This window comes from Strongylocentrotus purpuratus, unplaced genomic scaffold, assembly GCF_000002235.5.
Source record: "Strongylocentrotus purpuratus isolate Spur 01 unplaced genomic scaffold, Spur_5.0 spur5_scaffold_10, whole genome shotgun sequence".
NCBI lineage: Eukaryota > Metazoa > Echinodermata > Echinoidea > Camarodonta > Strongylocentrotidae > Strongylocentrotus > Strongylocentrotus purpuratus.
The window spans coordinates 17993464-18020094 of NW_022145595.1; the positions used below are offsets into that span (position 1 = coordinate 17993464).

Sequence of the window (26631 nt, forward strand, 5' to 3'; positions counted from 1 at the left end):
ATCTCTCAAAGTGTTTCTTTTATCACCTCTTTAACAATGAACGTGTCCCTGTAATATGTTATATTATATACTTGTACTTATGAATACCTTGTCAAATATTTATGTTAATAATGATCGGGTAGACTACTCTATTGTGCCTTGACGTAACTTTACAAACTATTACATTAAACAATTGTACTCATTGAATAAACTGAATTTGAACTTTATGTCGACCACATATACTCAGTCTGTTGTTTGAAAGTAGTAACAGAAATTCGTATCCAGGCGATTGTAGCACATGTTATATACCTCACTTAAGTAATCCAGCCATCTGATTGGTCGAAATTGCATTCATAAACTTCAACTGTTCCTGTAAAATTCCCGGTAACCATGCATAAAACATTTAATATTTTTAATAACCATGGTTATTAAAAAAATAGGTCAGCCTCCATGGTTACCCCATAGGTTTACATGTTAAAAAATGGTTTGAGCGATCGAGGATACCGTATGTGTGCGAAGGATTGGTCGGTAATTTCAATACAATTGAATCTCGATCGATCTTACCGACAATTTTATCTTGCATTGTTGACATGAAGACGAAAATAAACTTCCAAAAACAAAAAAACAACATCTGCCGATAGATCTTGATCTAAGTTCGTGCCAATATGCATTGCAAAAGTAAAAGAAGGGTGCTTTTGCGAAGCATTCATCACGCCGAAGCCGGTTTCAATCCATTTTAATGTATATATTGTACAAAACTGCCAATCATGTGAACAGCGCGCAATGGCCGAGTGGTGTAAGGCGTTGGTTTAAGATTCATCACTCATTGTACGCAAGAGTTCGACTCTCACCTTCGACAAAAAAAAAAGTATTTTTTATTTTTTATTTTTTAGTCTATTTTTTTTCGGCATATAAAAGTATTAATGACTGCTTTAATATTCGAGAAATAGTTGTTTTTATACGCTCTCGGGAAGGTTACAATTGGGCTATTCCCCTCGGCACGCCTCGGGTAATAGCACAATTCTAACCTTCCCTTGAGCGTATAAAAACAACTATTTCTCTCAAAGCAGTCATTAATACTATATTAATATAGATGGAATGGTCGACTATATATTTAAAGGTAATACAAAGTAACTGTTATGGTCTTGGGACATGTATTTGGTTCAAATTAATATATTGGAAGCATATGCGATCCTACGATATTCAGTGATCGTTGTCGCGGTTGAAATCGTGTCTAAAGTTATGACAAACGCTTTATGTTGCATAGCTCCCTCTCAAGGTCAAGATATTAATTAAGCTATAAAACAATGTTTCTTGACTAAAATCGACCCATTAGCAATTCCTGTTTGGAAATTATATATCACAACTACATATTCTGAGATTTGTATGGTCGCAGCTACAATTGTACGGCCGTAGGCACTATTTGAAATTCATCAAAATTTACCGGGAGCACCGGTAAATTTTTATATTCAATTTTTCTCAAAAGTAGAAGTGTTTTAGGGGCTAAATTTTCTAGCGCTTATATTACATCCACAGGGGCATCCAAATATATCACAATTGTAAAGTATCACTGTCCACCCAATTTCGACATTTCCCAAAAATTGGTATTAGCTTTAATGGAGCCTACCTAACACAACTAGATCCTGTATAGAGCTCGACACATTTCGTTCATGTTGATTTAGAATATGTCGTACGCTGTGAGAAAAATGTATGTATTCAGTGTCTGTGATTTCAACCATGAACTTTTTGCTATCAACACAATACCCAACGCTATTTGCCCAGCTATGTATTCGCAAGCAGTGGCGTATAGCTAAGAGGCCGGGGGCACGAGATGTGCACGTACGTGCCCCCTAATCGAATGGCTCTTTACAACAACAAAAGTAAGAGCAAGAGGAAAGATCAAAGAAAAAAATAAAATACCGTTAAATAATTAATATAAGAGAAAAATCAGATTTGATTTCAGTGACGTAAGCAGCAAACGTTTCTACAATCTGATATCTTTCAAACAGACTCTCGCCAACAGGTGCTGTCTTTAGGGGGTTACTAAAAAGAAAGACTAATTTGTCTTTCGTGTTCAAAAGGAATTTGACGTATACAAAGGAACTTCGCTTATGAGAGTTCAGTTTTAAATTGCTGTACAATATACAGTACTACTTGTTTGAAACAATCTTTACGAATGGGATTAGCAAAACGACAGATACTGCCCCCAAGTACAACGTTATAGAGGACATTGCCCATGTGTTTATTGAATGTGAACAGAACAAGACTGTCCTTGATTATATCAAACAGGTTGTGATGTTTGGTTTTAATATTGATTTTTACATGGATATATCTCTCCTTTACCTAAGATTACTAATGACAGAGAAGTGGACGTTGTAATAACTATCGCATTCTGGTGTATATACAAAATGGTAGTCTTCCTGAATAAGTATGACTTTAATATTAAAAAAAGTGTTTCAAAGTCAGTTACGTATTTAAAAGAGAAAAAACACACAGACTACTCGTAAATCAGGAGCTTAAAGAAAACAGACGAAAAAGGTTGACAGAGAAATTGTTAAAAGCACTTTAATTGGTAAGTAGCAAATTATCGTACAAGCGAGAAAATGTATGTGTTTAGTATTGATAACATAGTACTACGATTACTTTGTTTCTAATAACTTTATTCTTGAGGCTCGAATGGAAAATAAATATCTCAACTGAGGCACTCACACACAAGCTTTCTCTTTCCAAGTATGTACCTGAACACTAATGTGGTTACAATGTTAAAATCACAAGACGCTTTATAAGCTTTCCTTACTATATTTGGAAGAGTAAAGGACGGTAACTACATTTGTTTTTCACCCCCTCTTTCTCCACTATTCTTCCGTTATTTCCTTCTATTTCTTTCTTTCTCTTCCTCTTTTCCTGTCAACAATAAATATTAAAGGACTCTTTCAGTGTCAATCAAAAATACCGTGTGTATACAACAGAATAATGTTAATGTAATTATAGGTTAGGTTTACTTTTTATAACTACGGTGAATTTTCTTATTAAAAGAAAAAGAAACAAAAGATGAAGATACAAACTACGAACATTAAGACATGTATTCAAGGTACTTTACAAAACTGTGTAGCGAAACATTATAGAGATTATGTGAGTGTGTCGAAATAGTCGCGCCATTTTACCCATAAGAATTTACTTTCTTTCTTCACCAAAAACATAAGGTAACTGCATTGAGATGCGGTTATCAGAACCACCCCCTTTAAAAACAAGACAAAACAAAACAAACAACAAACCTTTTTGTAGTTGTTAAAGAACAATAGAAAGAAAATTGTGCCCAAGCTAGGTTGCTTATGCATACAAGGAATTTCTTCGATCCAATCTTAATTTTACCCACATATTAACTGGTAAATTATTTTTCTAAACGATAGGAAAACATTAAAATGATGTTTTATTCAGATTCATCCCTGGGTTTTCCATGAATGTCTACTAGCATGACCAGATGTAGGTCGAATATCCTCATAATTTCCACAATTTATCATAATTTATGAAAAACATAATCCTATCTTACCCCATTCTCTTTCTACCGCTATAAAATACGGATGAAGTTATTCCAAATTCCACATCACAAAGCAATAGTCTGTATAGATTTAATTGAATTGAATCGAATTTAACTAGACTCAATTAAATTGAATTGAAGGGGTAACTATTATTAAAAAGACAACTGCCGAATTTATATGCAACATGTCCAAAATGAAAATAATTATTATAACAGAACTGCAGTAAACATTTACATAATGTATCATAATTGTCAACAACAAAAACTTCAGACTGTTAAATTTTTATTATTACATCGTTCTTCTATACTTCATAGCAAACCAATCTGTCATTTTATCAGTCTCTAGAGCATTCAATTTAATAGCTTTTCAGACAAGGGGTATTTTTTTGTTATCGATTTGATTTATTAGCAAGTTCAACGTAACATATATACGAAGATTCAAATAATATTATGAAATGAAAACAAAAAATACTATAAACAACTTTTCAGCATGACCTGTGAAAGCTGAAAAGCGTCTTTACAATGGGGTCCCATTTACAAAGTGAGCATCAATTATTTCGTCATCTAAAGGTACCCAATATGCACAATATAAATCACAAATATAGGCACAAACAAAATAATTGTTGTAATACTTTGAGAATAACAACATAAGGAAAATAACACTAACAAGAAGATAATCAATGTGCTTATCAATTTTGAATTTATAAATTATGATGTGATATCATCACTGACTTCTGTAACTATCTAAGAGATACGCTTACACAAAGCAAGAAATAGATGTATATTTAACGTACTGCATTTACATATTACTTCGAGAGAGGGAAGGCATTATTCTACAGTATAATGACAACTGTATTCAGGCAATTAAAATGTATCTAGAGAATGGGAATCTTCTCATTTGATTATTTATCATATAATAAACAACATAACATGAAACATAGGCCCATTATTAGAGTAGATCTGGAGCAGGGAGGTAATTATACACACTACAAATAAGGGTGAACAGAGTGTGAAATACAGATGATTACAGTAATAATTTGATAAAATACAACGTTTTGTTACGAGCAAAGGCGAGCATGTTTGGACAGAGGGAAACCAAGTAACACCAAGTATCTCCACGCGTCAGGTTAAGTACATTGAACTCAACTCTTTCCTTCAGGTTCAGACCATCAAGGTCATAGAGCCGTATCACCACATTACCATTCTTGCTATCAACACTCGCTATATACACCCCGTCCTGTTCATCCACGGCAGCATACAGGAGGACACCGTTTGGAGCCCGTAGAGGCTTACCAGCATTCCCATACCTGTCATAGACCGTCACCACGCCTGGATTTGTCCTAGAACCTGAACTCGTGACGACCAAACCCGACCTGGTAGCAGATACCTGCCTCGTATAGTTGTGTTTTGTTGGAACAGTGTGTTTCAGAATAGATCCAGTCGGGTCATAAATATAGACTTTCTTTTCATTTGTAGCCGCGAAAAAGATTTCATCTGATGGACTTCTGTTTAGTCTGAGCCAGCCATTGCTTTGCACGTGGACGGTTGATTTCCTGGAGCCATTAGGTGAATATATGTCTGCTTTGCTTCGCATCGATATACATAACGACCTGTCTTGTAGAAACACAAGATCATAACACTCCATGTTACTTGGTATGTTTGCATACTGCTCCTGTTTACCAGTTAAATCAATGATATCTATACCATGTTCATTCAAATATCCGATAGCCACACTATCATCAGAGTATGGGGTCATACCCGACATCCCTCCCCGAAGATCTACACACTGAATGACTTGAACCTTGGGATCTGATTCTGAGATGCTCCCGAGGTCAAGACGACTATCATCTGCAGGATTGAACCTCTTCTCCTGTGCTTTCTTCGTAATGGCTGCCGCAGAAGTGTGATCAGTAGCTTCCTTCAGCATGGCATCCAGCTCCTCACAGAGCAAGGTATGAGCAGACAGACTGTCTGTCTCAAGACGACCCAGTCTGTCATTAGCTACCAGTGTCATTGAACTACAAATACTCTTGATGCTCTGTCGATCCTTGGATTTCAAGACGTTGAGGTCGTCCTCGAAACTCTGTTTTACTGCAATGAGTTGCTCGGTGAGATGTCGATGATTTTCTTCAAGCTCTTTAACCTTGATGCTGTAGGCTTGACTGATATCGTCCAGTAGTTTCTGCACGGCAGTGTATACTTCACGGCGTTGTACTTCCACATTCTGAATGTTCTTCTCCAGTTCTGTCTTCTTAGCGGCACATCGCTGGACAAGGTCGCTCACCTAAACAATCAAATAGAAAATAGAGAAGTGAAAAGAACATTCTGTAGAATGAGATGTATGCCAATTACGTGGAGCTGGTTTGAAATTCACCGGATTTTGGAAGCGCTTGATGTTTCACAAAAACTAGAACCAAGACCCACCCCCTACATCATCATATGTCATATGAGGACCGAGGAATGTAATACATTTTTTTTCGGCCTATTTTTAAGGGAATCCGACCATTGCAATAAGTTAATTTGTATAAAAGCAGTAATATCAGATTTAAAAAAAATGGATATAGGCCATCAGCCCCCTCTGCCCTCACCTCCTCCCCGCTTCCGGCGCCTACGTTACCTTACATAAAACCATGATTACCTTAAGCCGTAACTCCTGCTCAAAGTCAGCCTGATTCTTGATTTTGTGAAATTGATGACCGACGATCACGCACTTGAGACAGACGTGGACCTTACAATCCTCACAAAACATATCTTTGTTCTCTTGTTTGTGGATGTAGCACTTCTCGGATAGATGACCAATGCTGACCTTCCCGTTGATGATATCCTGTACGGATACAATCTCATGGGCCTCAAACATTACAGACAAATTCTGATGACTCGTCAGACAGTGTCCACAAAAGTAGCTGTTGCAGGATTTGCAGAATGATACAGCCTCTTCTTCACGCTTGCAAGCAGTGCATTTTTGATGCATCTCAAGGACAGCGTTCATCCCTCCACTCTTGGCGTGGTAATCGTCTACCAGTGCGTTGACAGTCACATTGGTGAGGAAATCTTTGACACGGTTCGCAGACAACTTGGTGACCTCCCTGCAGAGAGGACAGATCATGTGATCAAGATCCTGATGGGACAGGTCATAGTTCTCGAGACATTTCCGACAGAAGGTATGCCCGCATGAAGTCAGGATTGTTGCCTCGTCGAAGATATCAAGACATAGCGGACATGTCAGGTTCTCTGGAGAGCTTGGAGCTAAATCTTCTTCAGTCTTCTCAGCCATTGGTATACAAATATCAGCTTTCTGGCAAAATGTACAAAAGTTCAACAGTCAGTTCATGCAAGCTCAAACAATATGCAGTGACGTGTAGGTTGTACCAATATCCTGAGTCCAAGTTTTCACGTTGAATGATAATATGCGTCGAAAGAGGTGCGCCTATCTATGATCAAAAGTATTAATTCCCTTTCCAAGTGTGTATACAAATAAGGTTACAATGGTAAAATCACACTTGAGTAGATCGTCTGTTCATATTATGCAGTTTGTGCATCCTATAAATAGCAGTGGGTTTTCCCACAGAGAGCGCACAGGATATTGCACCTTTGAACTTAATGGCGGTATATAGTATGTATTCATTGTTTTAGTCTATAGCGGACGACTTTGTTCGGATGTCAGTGGTGGATATGATTATTATGCTAGAAATCCACTGTAGTAGAATTCTAGATAATAAAAGTCAAACGTTTTATTTGCTTGCATTACTATCATTAGGGAATTTTCGATTTGCGTGGACGTGGACATGTGACTTCCTTTAAAGTCACGTGTGACGTCCTTTTAAGGCACTGACAGTGCCTTAAAAGGATATCACACGTTGCAGTCCACGTTCTCGTCGTGCAAATCGAAAAGTCCCTATTGGTAGGGAGAAAGAACGGTAACTACACTTGCTTTCCACCCCTTCTTCCTCCACTATTCTTACTTTATCTCCTTCCATATCTCTCTTTTTCTTTCTCTGTCAACAAATCATATTCTTGTGAATGGATTGCTTCGAGGCTATGATTTTCTCTTCAATGTACAATTTGCTTGAAAAAAATATTTTACCGTTTTTACTCTTATACAAAATCTCATGATTTAGATATATTATAACCATGATAATGTGAATCATTTCTGTCTCAAGAGCTGATAACATGAAAACTCATATCAAATTTAACATGTCACTATATCATAGCGATACTGCACATGGAATGTGATTTATTTGAAATAATCATGCTTGGACCCTGCAACAATGGATCCTTGAAATAAAGAAATGATTTTCTCTCATCGCAATTCTGTCTGATTTAAGCTTCTTACTTTCTCTAATTATTCCTCTCTTTCGCTCTGTCTCACTCTCTCTCTCTCTCTCTCTCTCTCACGCACACACTTTCATCTTTCTATCTCTATCTCTGACTCTTTCTTTTTCTCTCTCTCTCTCTCTCTCTCTCCCTATAAACAACTGAATATTATCAAAGTCTGTGAGAATGTATGTGCAACAATCCTTAAAAGTGTTTTTTTTTTAAACACCTCATTAACAATGAACATGAACCTGTAGATACTTGTACTTATGAATACCTTGTCAACTATTTATGTTAGTGGTGTCGGGTCGGGTAGACCCTATTTTGCCTTGATTAAACTTTACAAACTATTACATTAAACATGTCCTCATTGACATAACTGAATTTGAACTTTATGTCGACCACATATACTCAGTCTGTTGTTTGAAAGTAGTAACAGAAATACTTATCCAGGGGATTATAGCACCTGTCAATATAGAAACAATGGAAATGGAGCGTATTTTGATGCTCGAATGGAAATTAGACATATCAATAATATTAAGGCGCACACACACACAAACACACAAACATTCTCTTTCCAAATGTTTACTTGAATACCAAGGTGGTTACAATGGTAAAATCACTCTCGAGTAGATCGTCTGCCGATATATATCATGCAGTTTGTGCATCCTATGAATAGAATTGGGTTTTTCCACAGAGCGATTAAACATGCACATTTGAGCTAGTTGGCGGTATGTTTTTTCAATTATCTAGAGAGGCCGACTTATTTCGGATATCAGTGGTGGATTATGTTGGAGATCCACTTTAGTAGAATCCTGGATAATAGCGCTAGTCGTTATATTTGCTTTCATTACTATATTTGGAAGAGTTAAAGATAACAACTACACTTGTTTTCACCCCCTCTTCTTCACTATTCTTCCGTTATTTCCTTCTATTTTTCTCTTTCTCTTCCTCTTTCTCTGTCAACAATTTAAGGGCTATTCCAGTGTCAAACAACAATACCATGTGCATACAACAAAATAATGTACATGTAATTATAGGCTAGGTTTACAGCGTATACATACTTTTCATAACATTTTATTAAGGTACTTTACAAAACTGTGTACAAAAACAGTATAGAGACCATGTGTGTGTATTGAAATAGTAGCCCCATTTTACAAAAAAGAATTGACTTACTTTATTCACCAAAAACATAAGGTAACTGCATTTTCCATCGAGAAACGGTTATCAGAACCCCCCCCCCCCCTCCTTAACAAAAAAAAAAAAAAAAAACGAATATAAGGTGTTTTTTTTAATAACAATAGAAAGAAAAATGTCCACAAGCTACATGTAGGTCGCTTAACACAAAAGGAATTCTTCGATGTTATCTTCTTACAAACAAATCAACTGGTATGTCATTTTTTAATGACTCTGTTGGGAAACATTGAATTGATGTTTTCTCCAGATTCATCCCTACCTTTGCCGCGCATGTCTACTAGCGTGACCAGAGGTAGGTTTAATATCCTCATCATTTCTACAGTTTATCATAATGATAAACATAATCCTATCTCACCCCCATTCTCTCTCTCTCTACCGTTTTAAAATGCAGATGAAGATATTCCAAATTCCACGTCACAAATCGATAGTCTGTATAGATTTCATTGAAATGAATCGAATTTAACTTGACTGAATTAAATTGAATTGAAAGGGTAATTATTATGAAAAAGATCGCCAACTGCCGGATTTACATGAAATATGTTCAAAATGAAATTACTAATTATAACAGAACTGCAATAAACGTTGACATAATGTATCATACTATGAATTACTTAGGACGTTTAGTCAAGAAACAAATCTTCTGACAGTTAAACGAGGCCCTTTTTTTTTTGTTAATACACCGTTCTTCTCTATCTCATATCAAACTAATCTGACATAATCCGTCCCAGAGCATTAAATTTAATAGCTTTTCAGACAGAGTGCAAAGTGAATACGAAGGATTTTTTCATAGAATATAGCACAATGTCTAGTAAGATTTTGTTAATGTTTTGATTGATTTGATGTATCAGACAAGTTCAATGTAACAGACATACGAAGAGGAAATTGATATCATAAAATGAAAACAAAAAATTACTACCAATAACTTGACAGGATGACCTGTGAAAGTTGAAAAGCTTCTTTCCAATGGGGTCCTATTTACAAAGTTAGCATAAATTCTTTCTTCATTTAAAGATACAAAATGATCACAATATAAATCAAAAAAATATAAGCACTAACGAAATGTTCTTTGTAATACTTTAAGAATGACAACGTAAGGAGAATAACACTCACGAATTAAGAAGTTCATCAATATGCTTAACCATTTTGAATGTATACATTATGATATCATATCACTGACTTTCAGTTAATATCAAAGAGGTACGATTACACAACGCAAGAAGTAGATGTACGTACTGCATATTATTTCGAGAAAGGAAGGTTATCATTATGTATAGAGTATAATGACAACTGTATTCAGGCAATTAAAATCTATCTAAAGAATAGGCGTATTCTCATTTGTTTAGTTATCACATAATTATAAACAACAAAGGAAAACATAGGCCCATATTAGAGTAGATCTTGAGCAGAGAGGTATACACACTACAAATAAAGGTGAACAGAGTGTGAAATACATATGATTACAGTGATACCTTGATAAAATACAACTTCCTGTCACGAGCAAACGCGAGCATGTCTGGAGAGAGGGAAACCAAGTAACACCAATTATCTCCATACGTCAGGTTAAGTACATTGAACTCAACTCTTTCCTTCAGGTTCAGACCATCAAGGTCATACAGCCTGATCACCACGTTACTATTCATACGATCAACACTCGCTACATACATACTGTCCTGCTCATCCGCAGCAGCATACAGGAGGACACCGTTTGGAGCTTGTAGAGGCTTACCAGCATTCCCGTCCCTGTCATAGACCGTCACCACGCTTGGATCGGTGTAATTACATGAACTCGTGACGATCAAACCCGACCTGGTAGCAGATACCTGCCTCGTATAGTTGTGTTTTGTTGGAACAGTGTGTTTGAGAGTGGATCCAGTCGGGTCATAGATATAGACTTTCTTCGTATTGTCAATACTGATGAGGATTTCATCTGATGGACTTCTGTTTAGTATGGAAGAATAGCTACTGTGGTTCATGTAGATGGTTGATTTCCTGGATCCGTCGGGGGAATATATGTGTGCTTCACTGCTTTGAAACGTCGATATGCATAACGACCTGTCTTGTTGAAACACAAGATCATAACACTCCATGTTACTTGGTATGTTTGCATACTGCTCCTGTTTACCAGTTAAGTCAATGATATCTATACCATGTTCATTTAAATATCCGATAGCCACACTATCATCAGAGTACTGGGTCATACCCCGCATCTCTCCCCGTAGATCTACATACTGAATGACTTGAACCTTGGGATCTGGTCCTGAGATGCTCCCGAGGTCAAGACGAGTATCACCCGCAGGATTGAACCTCTTCTCTTGTGCTTTCTTTGTAATGGCTGCCGCAGAAGTGTGATCAGTAGCCTCCTTCAGCATGGCATCCAGCTCCTCACAGAGCAAGGTATGAGCAGATAGACTGTCTGTCTCCAGACGACCCAGTCTGTCATTAGCTACCAGTGTCATTGAACTACAAATACTCTTGATGCTCTGTCGACCCTTGGATTTCAAGACGTTAAGGTCGTCCTCGAAACTCTGTTTTACTGCATTGAGTTGCTCGATGAGATTTTGATGATTTTCTTCAAGCTCTTTAGCCTTGATGCTGTAGGCTTGACTGACATCGTCCAGTAGTTTCTGCACGGCAGAGTATACTTCATGGCGTTGTACTTCCACATTCTGAATGTTCTTCTCCAGTTCTGATTTCTTAGTGGCACATCGCTGGACAAGGTCATTCACCTAAACAAAACAAATGAATAATAGAGAAGTGGAAAGAACATTCTGTAGAATGAGATGTATGCCAATTACGTGGAGCCGGTTTGAAAATCAAACACCGGATTTTGGACGCGCCTGATTTTTCATAAAAGTTATAACCAAGACCCACCCACTACATCATTATATATCACATGAGGACCGAGGAAATGATTAAAAAAAAGGAATCCGACCCTTGTAATAAGTTCATTTGTATGAAAGCAGATAAACAAAATGAAAATAGGCCAAATAGTTAAAGTATAATGATAGTATCATGATAATGAAAAGAAGAATTATAACAATACTACTGCATCGATTAGCAATTATGGTGATGATGATATATACGAAGTATGAAGTTTCTGGATAATCTCGGCACGACTATAACAATGCGAGGAAGTCTAGCGACCGAGAGGAAAAGGATAGCGTTTTGGAAATTTGAAACCGTTTTAAAAACGGTTTCAAATTTCGTTTTTCTGTACTTAAAAGCTTTTCAAGTTTGCTAAGTATAATATCAAATACAATCGTGCTATTATCTTACGAGCCGGGCGGGGCCGTTGCCATCTCCCCACTGATCTGTTTTCCGTACAGATCAGAAAGGGTACATCTATTAATGTGCGATGGAGCGTAGCGACCAAGAGGGATTTTTCAAATATGGCATGGTGACACTTTTTTTTTAGAAGCTCTTTTGCTTTGCAAAATTATTGATGTAAAAAAAAGTTCTGGCGGAAAAACAAATCCTCCTTTGTTTGTAAAAATATTTGGCATTATGAGGGGGAGAGGGCAGAAACGATTTGGCTCCACCCCCAATAGAAGGAATGAAATGCCCCTGGCTTTTGCTGCCTCTTGAAGACAGGCTTTCTACAGTATAAAGACAGGAGTGCACTTTCTATATTTTGTAGAGCAGGGTAGCGACCAATAACTGAGTAAGTTTAGGATTTCAAATGTTGTATTTTAGAGGACTAATCTGCTGATATAGCTTTGCTTCTGAATATTCATTGTCAAGGGGGAGGAGAGGATCTACTGCTGCCCCGCCCCTTTGATTGATACAAGTATCTGCTCCCATGCTTGCAGTGCCTGTATTGTACAAGAGGGTTTATGAACATAATAAACATCGGGTCTATTAATATTCGAGGGAGCGTAATGGCCGTGTAGGAAAATGTTGATTTTAGGAAGCGTATTACAATGCAAATGATTTACATCTAATTTTCTTGTTTCTACCTTGCGAGGCCCCCCCCCCCCCCCCCCCCCCCCCCCCCCCCCTCCACTTGAACTATTCCATCAGCCCCCTCTGCCCTCACCTCCTCCCCGATTCCAGCGCCGATACGGTACCAATGAAACTACGTTTACCTTAAGCCGTAACTCCTGCTCGAAGTCGGCCTGGTTCTTGATTTTGTGAAATTGATGACCGACGATTACGCACTTGAGACAGACATGGACCTTACAATCCTCACAAAACATATCTTTGTTCTCTTGTTTGTGGATGTAGCATTTCTCGGATAGATGACAAATGCTGACCTTCCCGCTGATGATATCCTGTACGGATACGATCTCATGGGCCTCAAACATCAAAGACATATTCTGATGACCCGTCAGACACTTCTTACATAAGTAGCTGTTGCAGGTTTTGCAGAATGACACAGCTTCTTCTTGACGTTTGCAAGTAGTGCATTTTGGACGCATCTCAAGGACAGCGTTCATTCCTCCACTCTTGGCGTGGTAATCGTCTACCAGTGCGTTGACAGTCACATTGGTGAGGAAATCTTTGACACGGTTCGCAGACAACTTGGTGACCTCCCTGCAGAGAGGACAGGTCATGTGATCGAGATCCTTATGGGACAGGTCATAGTTCTCGAGACATTTCCGACAGAAGGTGTGTCCGCATGAGGTCAGGATGGTTGCCTTGTCGAAGATATCAAGACATAGCGGACACGTCAGGTTCTGTGAAGAGCTTGGAGCTTTATCTTCTTCAGTCTTCTCAGCCATTGGTACAAATATCAACTTGCTGGCAAATGTACAAAAGTTTAAAAGTCAGTTCATGCAAGCTCAAACAATATGCATTGACGTACTAGGTTGTACCAATATCCTGAGTCCAAGTTTTCACGTTGATTAATAATATGCTTCGAAATAGGTGCGTCTATCAAAAGTATTGATTCTCTATCCAAATGTGTATAACAAAAAAAAGGTTACAGTGGTAAAATCGCACTCGAGTAGATCGTCTGTTCATATTATGCAGTTTGTACATCCTGTAAATAGCAGTGGGTTTTCCCACAGAGAGCGTACAGGATATAGCACCTTTGAACTTAATGGTGGTATATATTATGTATTCATCGTTTTAGTCTATAGCGGACGACTTTGTTCGGATGTCAGTGGTGGACATGATTATTATGCTAGAAATCCACTGTGGTAGAATTCTAGATAATAAAAGTCAAACGTTTTATTTGCTTGCATTACTATCATTAGGGAATTTTCGATTTGCGTGGACGTGGACATGTGACTTCCTTTAAAGTCACGTGTGACGTCCTTTTAAGGCACTGGCAGTGCCTTAAAAGGATATCACACGTTGCAGTCCACGTTCTCGTCGTGCAAATCGAAAAGTCCCTATTGGTAGGGAGAAAGGACGGTAACTACACTTGCTTTCCACCCCTTCTTCCTCCACTATTCTTCCTTTATCTCCTTCCATATCTCTCTTTTTCTTTCTCTGTCAACAAATCATATTCTTGTGAATGGATTGCTTCGAGGCTATGATTTTTTCTTCAATGTACAATTTGCTTGAAAAAAATATTTTACCGTTTCTACTCTTATACAAAATCTCATGATTTAGATATATTATAACCATGATAATGTGAATCATTTCTGTCTCAAGAGCTGATAACATGAAAACTCATATCAAATTTAACATGTCACTATATCATAGCGATACTGCACATGGAATGTGATTTATTTGAAATAATCATGCTTGGACCCTGCAACAATGGATCCATGAAATAAAGAAATGATTTTCTCTCATCGCAATTCTGTCTGATTTAAGCTTCTAACTTTCTCTAATTTATTATTCCTCTCTCTCGCTCTCTCTCACACGCACACACTTTCATCTTTCTATCTCTATCTCTAACTCTTTCTTTCTCTCTCTCTCTCTCTCTCTCTCCCTATAAACAACTGAATATTATCAAAGTCTGTGAGAATGTATGTGCAAGAATCCTTAAAATTGATTTTTTTTTTTTTAAACACCTCATTAACAATGAACATGTACCTGTAGATACTTGTACTTATGAATACCTTGTCAACTATTTATGTTAGTGGTGTCGGGTCGGGTAGACCCTATTTGCCTTGATTAAACTTTACAAACTATTACATTAAACATGTCCTCATTGACATAACTGAATTTGAACTTTATGTCGACCACATATACTCAGTCTGTTGTTTGAAAGTAGTAACACAAATACTTATCCAGGGGATTGTAGCACCTGTCAATATAGATACAATGGAAATGGAGCGTATTTTGATGCTCGAATGGAAATTAGACATATCAATAATATTAAGGCCCACACACACACACACACAAACATTCTCTTTCCAAATGTTTACTTGAATACCAAGGTGGTTACAATGGTAAAATCACTCTCGAGTAGATCGTCTGCCGATATCACTATGAACATGACAGACAATGAAAGAGGACAAAATATACAGTTCCTCATTCTAACCTCAACAATTGCTGTGGTAGACAAAGGAACATCCCTTCACTGCTATTATTTAAAAATGTGTAGAACAGGGGAATATGCATGTGACACCTGTTCTACACATTTTTACATAATATCAGTGAAGGGATGTTCCTTTGTCTACCACAGCAATTGTTGAGGGTAGAATGAGGAACTGTAAATGTTGTCCTCTTTCTTTGTCCGTCATGTTCATAGTGTATCATGCAGTTTGTGCATCCTATGAATAGAAGTGGGTTTTTCCACAGAGCGATTAAACATGCACCTTTGAGCTAGTTGGCGGTATTCATTTTTTTCAATCATCTATAGAGGGCGACTTATTTCGGATATCAGTGATGGATATATTATGTTGGAGATCCACTTTAGTAGAATCCTGGATAATAGAGATAGTCGTTTTATTCGCTATCATTACTATATTAGGAAGAGTAAAGGACGGTAACTACATTTGTCTTTCACCCCCTCTTTCTCCACTATTCCTCCTTTATCTCTTCCTCTCTCTCTGACAACAATTAAAAGACTCATCCAGTGTCAATCACCAATACAGTGTACATACACAAAAATACTGTACATGTAATCATAGGATAGGTTTAAAGCGCATATATACTTTTTATAACTACAGTGAATTTTCTAATTACAAGAAAAAGAAACAAAAGATGAAGCTACGAAATACGAACTTTGAGACATTAATTATGTTAAGGTACTTTACAAAACTGTGTACAAAAACAGTATAGAAACCATGCGTGTGTATCGAAATAGTCGCGCCATTTTACCCATTAGACTTGACTTTCTTTCTTCGCCAACAACACAAGGTAACTGTATTTTCCATTGAGATGCGGTTATCAGAACCCCCCCCCCCTCCCTTTAAATACCAAAAAAAAAATTGTCGTTGTTAAAGAACAATAGAAAGAAAATTGTCCCCAAGCTAGTTTGCTTATGCATACAAGGAATTTCTCCGATGTAATCTTAATCTTACAAACATATTAACTGGTAAATCATGTTTTTTAAACGATAGGGAAACATTAAAATGATGTTTTCTCCAGATTCATCCCTTTGTTTGCCATGCATGTCTACTAGCATGACCAGATGTAGGTCTTAAGTACTCATCATTTCTACAATTTATCATATGATAACATAATCCTAGCTTACCCCCATTCTCTTTAAACCATTATGACATGCAGATGAAGATATTCCAAATTCCACGTCACAAATCGATAGTCTGTATAGATTTCATTGAAATGAATCGAATTTAACTTGACTGAATTAAATTGAATTGGAAGGGTAATTATTATGAAACAGATCGCCAACTGCCGGATTTACATGAAATATGTTCAAAATGAAATTACTAATTATAACAGAACTACAGTAAATGTTGACATGAATGTATCATCCTATGAATTACTTCGGACGTTTAGTCAAGAAACAAATCTTTCGACTATTAAACGAGGCCCTTGTTTTTGTTAATACACCGTTCTTTCTACATCATAGTAAATTATCAGCCCCAGAGCATTTAATTCAATAGCTTTTTCAAACAGAGTGCAAAGTGAATATGAAGGAATCTTTCATGGAATATACTGTAGAACCATGGCCCAGTAAGATTTTTTTCTATTGATTTGGTGTATTTGTTAAGTTCAATATAACATACATACGAAGAGTCAAATGAAATTATAAAATGAAAACAAATTAATACTACCAATAACTTGTCAGGTCTGGATGACCTATGAAAGTTTAAAAGCTTCTTTACAATGGTGTCCTATTTATAAAGTTACAGCATTAATTCTTTCTTCATTTAAAGACATAAATTAATCACAATATCAATTTTTTTTAAATATAAGCGCCAACAAAATAATTTGTTAAATACTTTTAGAATGACAACATAATGAAAATAACACTAACAAGAAGTATGCAAGAAGTAGATGTATATTTTACGTACTGCATTTACATACACTTTCGAGAGAGGGAAGTTATCATTACAGGATAATGACAATTATACAACGCCTACTAAGATTCTTGCAACCTCATTGGTCAATTCTTGATCACATGACATGCGCTAAAAGTACCACTGAACGGCATCATTCTCCAGCAGTGCAATTCGGTTTGATCCTTTCGCACCATTGCACTCTGACGTCACTAACGATGTACAAAGTAAATGGTGAGCTAAGTGACGTCAGAGTGCAATTAAATGGTGCGAAAGGATCAAACGAAATTGCACTCCGCGTAACAATAAACATAAAAGTTGGTACGCGCGGCGCAATGTACACATTCTCCAATACCCCAATGTGGGTGACATGAGAATAAATTGTCATTGTCATTGTCATTGCTGCCTGCTTAATAGTGCGCGCTCACTATCAGCAATTTCATCAATTGTTTAATTGAAAACAAACAAAAAATCGCTGAGATTTAGGCCTAGGAAAACTTTTTTAAGCCCGTTAACGTCCGAGGTGTTGTATAAAACAAATAGTGAATGGTCTTTATTCGTGCAATGGAACAATATTTTGCATTCGGTGAAAGATGAGACGCCTCGTTGAATATAGCGTCTCTTATCTTTCACCTCGTGCAAAATCTTGTACCATTGCACTCATTCACTATTCACTATTTGTATACTGTGTTCAGGCAATTAAAATCTACCTAAAGAATGTGCTCTCCCTATTTGGTTATTTATAACATAATGAACATCAAAAAATTAAACATAGGCCCATATGAGAGTGGGTCTGGAGCAGAGAGATATACACACTACAAATAAGGGTGAACAGAGTGTGAGATACAGATGATTACAGTGATACTTTGATATAATACAACTTATTGTCACGAGCAAACGCTAGCATGTCTGGAGAGAGGGAAACCAAGTAACACCAGTCCCAACCAAGCGTCAGATTAAGTCTTTTGAACTTAACTCTATCCTTCAGGTTCAGACCTTCAAGGACATAGAGCCGTATCACCACGTTGCCATTCTTGCTATCAACACTCGCTACATACACCCTGTCCTGCTCATCCACGGCAGCATATAGGTAGACACCGCTTGGAGCTTGTAGAGACTTACCAGCATTCCCATCCCTGTCATAGACCGTCACCACGCTTGGATTGGGATAATTACATGTACTCGTGACGATCAAACCCGACCTGGTAGCAGATACCTGGCTCGTAGCGTTGTGTTTTGTTGGAACAGTGTGTTTGAGAGTGGATCCAGTCGGGTCATAGATATAGACTTTCCTATCATAGTTAGCGATGAGGATTTCATCTGATGGACTATTGTTTAGTCTGAGACAGCCATTGCATTTCACGTGGACGGTTGATTTCCTGGAGCCATTTGGAGAATATTTGTCTACTTTGCTACTCGTCGATATACATAACGACCTGTCTTGTTGAAACACAAGATCATAACACTCCATGTCACTTGGTATGTTTGCATACTTCTCCTGTTTACCAGTTGAATCAATGATATCTATACCATGTGCATTCAAATATCCAATAGCCACACTATCATCAGAGTACGGGGTCATACCCCACATTCGTCCCCGTAGATCTACACACTGAATGACTTGAACCTTGGGATTTGATTTTGAGATGCTCCCAAAGTTAAGACGACTATCAAATGCAGGATTGAACCTCTTCTTCTGTACTCTCTTCGTAATGGCTGCCGCAGAAGTGTGATCAGTAGCTGATTCTGAGATGCTCCCGAGATCAAGACGACTATCATCTGCAGGCTTGAACTTCTTCTCCTGCGCTTTCTTCGTAATGGCTGCCGCAGAAATGTGATCAGTAGCCTCTTTCAGCATGTCATCTAGCTCCTCACAGAGCAAGGTATGAGCCGACAGACTGTCTGTCTCAAGATGACCTAGTCCGTCATTAGCTACCAGTGTTATTGAACTGCAAATACTCTTGATCCTCTGTCGATCCTTGGATTTCAAGACGTTGAGGTCGTCCTCGAAACTCTGCTTTACTGCATTGATTTGCTCGACAAGATGTTGATGATTTTCCTCAAGCTCTTTAGCCTTGATGCTGTAGGCTAGACTGACATCGTCCAATAGTTTCTGCACGGCAACGTATACTTCATGGCGTTGTAATTCCACATTCTGAATGTTCTTCTCCAGTTCTGATTTCTTAGTGGCACATCGCTGGACAAGGTCGTTCACCTTAACAGAACAAATAATTGAAAAGAACATTTTGCAGAATGAGTAGGCCAATTACATGGAGCTGGTATGAGAATCAAACACCGGAGTTTGGGGGCGCCTGATTTTTCACAAAATGTAGGACCAAGAACCCCCCCCCCCCCCCCCCCCTCATCATAATGTCATGAGGAATGAGGAATATAATACTTTTTTTTCCGGCTTCGTGAAAAGGAAATCCAACCCTTGCAAATAGTTCGTTTGTATGGAAGCAGCAATATCAGATAAACAAAATGGATTTAGGCGAAAAAAAGTAGTAAAATGACAATGATAAATAATAATTAAAAGAATGCTAATCATAATAGTAATAATAATTATAGTAAAAGTAATATGATAATGATAATGATACTACTACATCTATTACCATTTCTAGTAATGATAATGATGATGATGATGATGATGATTTTCATTTACATTATTACTATCATTATTATTGTTATCATCATCATGAAAATGGTATTAATACCTCTAAATAATGTTGTATTGATACTTTGATGTAAAGTGCTGGCTAAACATATTAATCTGCTATAGGCCCTTTTTCACATATATATACAAAGTATGATTTTCCTGGATTTTGTTTTTCCGTTGCGAAAATGGCGTCAAGGTACGAAGTAAACTGAATAATTTTGTTGGATGATCTGGGCACGCGAATCCTTTTACCTATTAAACGGTAAACTACGAACATGGGGAGAGTAACGAAGAGACAGAGATAATTGAAAGAAGCAGAAAACAGGGAGAAAAGAAAAATATTAAGATGATACCTGGTACCCCCTTCGTACCTTCAAGGCGCGCCGGAAGAGTTTCAACGGTATGGAGGCGGGGGGGGGGGTTACATCGAGGATATTTTCGATAAATTTAGCTATGAAATGCAGCTACGTTTACTAACGCCATTATACATCCCCCTCCTCCGCAGCAAACACATTTTCTTCTTTCTTGGTATTTACAAATAATAATGTATACAAGTTTCAACAACAACAACAAAAGAAAATACATTGTATTCCTTTTTTTTATTTTTGCTCCCAAAAATTTGAAAATCGCGCCGGCTGATAATTCGCTCAGAGAATTTCAAAAGGAATGGTGACATATTGTTGTTTAGAACCTCTATTGCTTCAGTTTGCAAAATTATTGGTGTCAAAAAAAATTGTCTGGCAAGGGAGGCAGAAATTACAAATCCTCATTTGTTTGTAAAGATATTTGGAAATGTGAGCGGGAGGGGGCAGAGACAAATTCACTCAACCCCCGATGGAGACAGGGGCGTCGCTAGACCTTTTTCAGTGGGGGGGTGTAGAGGCCAACGATTACCGACAAAACTAGCGACCAATTACCGACAAAATTAAATGTCCGATATCTACAAATTTAACCCTATAAACCCGGGGCCGAAGGCTAAATTGTTTTTCCTATGAACTATCTATGGTACTTGCATATATATACTTGCAATTGTCAGAATTTAGTTTCCCCCTCTCGCGCGAAGCGCGGAAGCTTTGACGTTTCATTAAATTATTAGAGAAAGAAGACGATTCGTTTTTACCGTTTTCGACTCTTAATAAGCCCTATTTGGTGTACTGTTTTCGACTCTTAATCCGTATCTGAATATAGTTTCCCCCTTTCGCGCGAAGCGCGGAAGTTTTGACGTTTCATTAAATTATTAGAGAAAGAAGACGATTCGTTGTACCGTTTTCGACTCTTAATAAGCCCTAATTGTCTGAATTCAGTTTTCCCCTTTAGCGCGAAGGGCGGAAGCTTCGACGTTTCATCACAATATAGAGAAAGGAAGACGATTCGTCGTACCGTTGTTGACTCTTAAACCTTGTTTGAATTTAGTTTCCCCGAAAATTTTAAACCTCTGATTTCTTTAGCTGATATTATAGGAAAGTGAAACTTCGAGAAAATACAAGTATTGTAGTTGTAGTCACTCTCGAAGTCGTCACAGCGGATAAAAAGTCACAGTTCGTAGGGAAAAAAACTTGTCGGCCGACCGACAATATACATTTCACCGACTTCAAACTTCTGCATTGATATAGTACACGAGGATCGAGCAAGAATACCGACACAGCTGACCCGACATAGCAACATATTTACCTGTGTGTTTCTTGCTCCCTCGACGAGACGACTCCACCCAACAACCCCTTCTCTCTTTTACTCCCATTCCTCCTCTCTCAGGCTCTTACCTCTCCTCTCTCTCCTCTCTTTCACCCCCGTTTCTTTTGTTTTCCTTTTTACTTTTTTTTCTTTTTTTTTCTTCTCCCTTTTCCTTTCTTTCCTCTCCTCCCTCTTTTTCTTTTTTCTCTTTCTTTCTTCTCTTTTCTTTCCTTTCTTTTCCTTTCTTTCCTTTCTTTTCCTTTTCTTTTTTCTTTTCTTTCCCTTTCCCTCTCTTTTTTTCCCTCCCCCTTTTCTCTTTTTTCCCGACGGCAGCGCAATTTTACCGACAATATCCTGACAGGTGGGGGTGTCGCACCCCCCCCCCCACACCCCCCCCCCTTTGGCGACGCCCCTGGATGGAGATGCCCCTAGCTTTTGCTTCCTCTTAGAGACAGGCTGTTTACAGTATAAACATAGGATTGCACTTCTTTCTTTAATTTGTTGAGCAGGGTAGCGACCAATAGCTGAGTAATTCAAGGTTTCGGAATGGTTAGATTCTGCATTTTAGTGGACTAATCTGCTGATAGGGCTTTGCTGCAAAATATTTCTAGTCAAGGGGGTGTATCTGCTGCCATGCTTGCGGTGCCTATATTGTAGAAGGGGGTTTACAATCATACTAAACATCGGGTCTAGTAATATTCGAGGAGCGTAATGACGGAGGGGGGGGGGACTTTTTGATTTTAGGATGCTGAAATTTTACATTTCAAAGCACTTGTTATTTTATTATAATACTAAGAAATTACGTACAATTTTCCCTTTTTCCTTTGCGAGGCCACCCCCCCCCCCTAGTCTGTAGGCACAGACCCTAATTTGACACTTTATCAAAAAAAATCATTGTGCCTTGAGAGAAGTCTAGCCCAGCTACATACTGGTTGTGTCAGGAGCAGCTACAGTACATGGCCTATGGTAGTCTTATAGTGCAGACTCACTTTTACGACTGACCAGGGTTGTGCTTGCAGGCTACCCCCCCCCCCCCCCCCCCCCGACTCAAATTATTGCATCAGCATCTCTGCCCCCTCCCTGATTCAGGCACCTACGTTACCTTACATAAAACCATGATTACCTTAAGCCGTAACTCCTGCTCAAAGTCAGCCTGGTTCTTGATTTTGTGAAATTGATGACCGACGATCACGCACTTGAGACAGACGTGGACCTTACAATCCTCACAAAACATATCTTTGTTCTCTTGTTTGTGGATGTAACACTTCTCGGATAGATGACTAATGCTGACCTTCCCGTTGATGATATCCTGTACGGATACAATCTCATGGGCCTCAAACATTACAGACAAATTCTGATGACTCGTCAGACATTGCTCACACAAGTAGCTGTTGCAGGTTTGGCAGAATGACACAGCCTCTTCTTGACGTTTGCAAGCAGTGCATTTTGGACGCATCTCAAGGACAGCGTTCATCCCTCCACTCTTGGCGTGGTAATCGTCTAGGCCTACCAGTGCGTTGACAGTCACATTGGTGAGGAAATCTTTGACACGGTTCGCAGACAACTTGGTGACCTCCCTGCAGAGAGGGCAGATCATGTGATCGAGATCCTGATGGGACAGGTCATAGTTCTCGAGACATTTCCGACAGAAGGTGTGTCCGCATGAAGTCAGGATGGTCGCCTCGTCGAAGATATCAAGACATAGCGGACACGTCAGGTTCTGTGAAGAGCTTGGAGCTTTATCTTCTTCAGTCTTCTCAGCCATTGGTGCAAATATCAGCTTCCTGGCAATGTACAAATGTTCAACAGTCAGTTCATGCAAGCTCAAACAATATGCATTGACGTGGTAGCTATAGGTTGTACCAATATCCTGAGTCCAAGTTTTCATGTTGAATAATAATATGCGTCGAAAGAGGTGCGCCTATCTATGATCAAAAGTATGAATTCTCTATTCAAGTGTGTATATGAATAATGTTACAATGGTAAAATCACACTCGAGTAGATCGTCTGTTCATAAAGTGTAGTTTGTGCATCCTATAAATAGAAATGGGGTTTCCCACGGATAGCGCGCAGGATATAAGCACCTTTGAACCTAATGGCGGTATATACGTATTCATCATTTTTGGCTATAGAGGGCGACTTCTTTAGGCTTTCAGTGGCGAATATAATTATTATGCTGGAGGTCCACTTTAGTAGAATCCTGGATAATAAAGCCAGACGTTTTATTTGCTTTCATTACTGTCATTGGAAGGGGAAAGGATGGTAACTATACTCTCGTTTCACCCCTTCTTCTTCCACTATCTTCTTCCATTGTCTTCTTACATTGCTCTCTTTTTCTCTCTCTCTCTCTCTCTCTGTCACTAATTTTTATTCTTGTGATTGGATTGCTTCGAGGCTGCCTTTCCTTTCAAAGTACAATTTGCTTGAAAAAAAATGTTTCACAGTTTCCTCTCTTATAAAAAATCTCATGATTTAGATATATTATAACCATGATACTGTGAATCATTTCTGTCTCAAGAGCTGATAACATGAAAAATCATATCAAATTGATTATGTCACTATCATAGCCATATTGCATATGGATGTGGTTTATTTGAAATAATCATGCTTGGACCGTACAACAATGGGTCCTTGAAATAACGACATGATTTTCTGTCATCACAATTCTATTCTGTCTGATATAAGCTTCTATTTTTTTTTTTCATTTCTCTCTCTTATCCTCTCTTTCTCTCTCTCTCTCTCTCTCTATCTCTCTCTCACGCACACACTTTCTTCTCTATCTCTCTCTCTCTCTCTCTCTCTCGCCGTACCCCTCTCTCTATCCGTGACTCTTTAATCTCCCTCTCTCTCTCTTTCTCTCTCTCTCCCTATTATAACAGCTGAATATTAACAAAGTCTGTGTCCTTCAAAGTGTTTCTTTTATCACCTCTCTAACAATGGACGTATACCTGTTATATTATATACTTGTACTTATGAATGTCATATATTTATGTTAATAGTGATTGGGTACACTACCCTATTGGGCCTTGACTAAACTTTAAAAACTATTACATTAAACAATTGTACGCATTGAATAAACTGAATATGAACTTGATGTCAACTACATAATACTTAGTCTGTTGTTTGAAAGTAGTAACAGAAATACTTATCCAGGCGACTGTAGCACATGCCAATATTATAGAGCTCAACACATTTTGTTCAACTTAATTTAGAATATGTCGTACGCTGTGAGAAAAATGTATATATTCAGTGTCTGTGATTTCAACCATGAACCGTTTGCTATCAACACAATATCCAACGCTATTTGCTAAGCTATGTATCCACATGCAGTGGCGTAGCTAAGAGAGGGCGGGGATGGCACGGGATGTGCACATATTACGTGCCCCCTAACCGAATGGCTCTTTACTGCAACAAAAAAGGAAGAGCGAGAGAAAAGATCGAAGAAAAAAAATGAAAAAAGTGAGATAATTAATATAAGGAGATACTTTTTGCTTGATAATGTTCTTCGAATATTATATTGTTATGTGAACGCAACTCTTTCAACAGATTGTGATGAAGAGCCAATCACATTTTCATTTCAGTGACGTAAGCAGCAAACGTTATAACAATCTCACCAACAGGTGCTGTCTTCAGGGGGGAGGTGGTATACCAAAAAGAGACATTGATTAGTCTTCCGTGTTCAAAAGGAATTTGACGTATACAAAGGAATTTCGTTTAAGAGAGTTCTTTTTTAAATTGCTGTATAATATACTACCTGATTGAAACAATCTTTACGAATGGAGATTAGCAAAACGACAGAATACTGCCCCCGAAGTACCACGTAATAGAGGACATTGTCCATGTGTTTATTGAATGTGAACAGAACAAAAATTTCATTGATAATGTTAAACAGGTTATGATGTTTGGTTTTAATATTGATATTTACATGGATATATCTTCTTACCTAAGATTACTAATGAACAGAAAGATGGACGCTAAAATAACTCTCGCATTCTGGTGTATACATACAAAATGTTAGTCTACCGGAATAAGTATGATTTTAATGAAAAGCGTTTCAAAGTAAGGTACGTATTTAAAAGAAAAAACTCAGACTACTCGTAAACCAGGAGCTTAAAAAAACAGACAAAAGGTTGCCAGAAAAATTGTTAAAAACACATTAAATGGTAAGTAACAAAATATCGTACAGGCGAGAAAATATATGTTTACTATTGATAACATTAGTACTACAATTACATTGCTTCTCATAACTTTATTTTGATGCTTGAATGGAAATTAGACATCTCAACTGAGGCACTCACACACAAGCAGTCTCTTTCTAAGTGTGTACTTGAATACCAATGTGGTTACAATGGTAAAATCATAAGACGTTTTATAGGCTTTTATTACTATATTTGGAAGGGTAAAGGACGGTAACTATATTTGTCTTTCACCCCCTCTTTCTCCCCTATTCTTCCGTTATCTCCTTCCATTTCTCTCTCTCTTTCAAGAATAGAAGTAAAGGACTCTCCCAGTGTCAATCAACAATACCTTGTGCATACGACACAATAATGTACATGTAATTATAGGCTAGGTTTACAGCGCATATATACTTTTTTTTATAACTACGGTGAATTTTCTAATCAAAAGAAAAAGAAAGAAAAGATGAAAATACAAACTACGAACTTTAAGACATGTATTCAAGGTACTTTACAACTGTGTAGCGAAATATTGTAGAGATTGTGGCCCGAATTCACAAAGGAGGTTTGTCGACAAACCTTGGTTTTTGTGCGTCATATATGACGCGTTCCGACGCGTTTTTACAAAATCAGGTTTATAAAAAAATGCGTCAAAACGCGTCATAAAATTATGATGTACATAAACCTAGGTTTGTCGACAAACCTCCTTTGTAAATTCGGGCCTGTGTGTATATA

General features: G+C 37.9%; 3 protein-coding genes across 3 annotated transcripts; all 3 read right to left on the reverse strand.

Annotated features, from left to right (window-relative positions):
• Positions 1–4027: 4027 nt before the first annotated feature.
• On the reverse strand, positions 4028–7059 carry LOC105446634 (tripartite motif-containing protein 45-like). Its single transcript, XM_030979667.1, has 2 exons — positions 6156–7059; positions 4028–5801 (listed from the first exon to the last, which is right to left on the reverse strand). The coding sequence occupies exons 1-2, from the start codon at positions 6789–6791 to the stop codon at positions 4542–4544; spliced, it is 1896 nt and encodes a 631-aa protein (XP_030835527.1). The 5' UTR covers positions 6792–7059; the 3' UTR covers positions 4028–4541.
• Positions 7060–10485: 3426 nt separating this feature from the next.
• Positions 10486–13749, reverse strand: LOC115921567 (E3 ubiquitin-protein ligase TRIM71-like). The gene is made up of 2 exons (XM_030979129.1): positions 13114–13749; positions 10486–11754 (listed from the first exon to the last, which is right to left on the reverse strand). Exons 1-2 carry the CDS (start codon positions 13747–13749, stop codon positions 10486–10488), a joined length of 1905 nt encoding a protein of 634 aa, XP_030834989.1.
• Positions 13750–18247: 4498 nt separating this feature from the next.
• LOC115921568 (E3 ubiquitin-protein ligase TRIM71-like) lies at positions 18248–23486 on the reverse strand. The gene is made up of 2 exons (XM_030979130.1): positions 22845–23486; positions 18248–19609 (listed from the first exon to the last, which is right to left on the reverse strand). Exons 1-2 carry the CDS (start codon positions 23484–23486, stop codon positions 18248–18250), a joined length of 2004 nt encoding a protein of 667 aa, XP_030834990.1.
• Positions 23487–26631: the final 3145 nt, after the last annotated feature.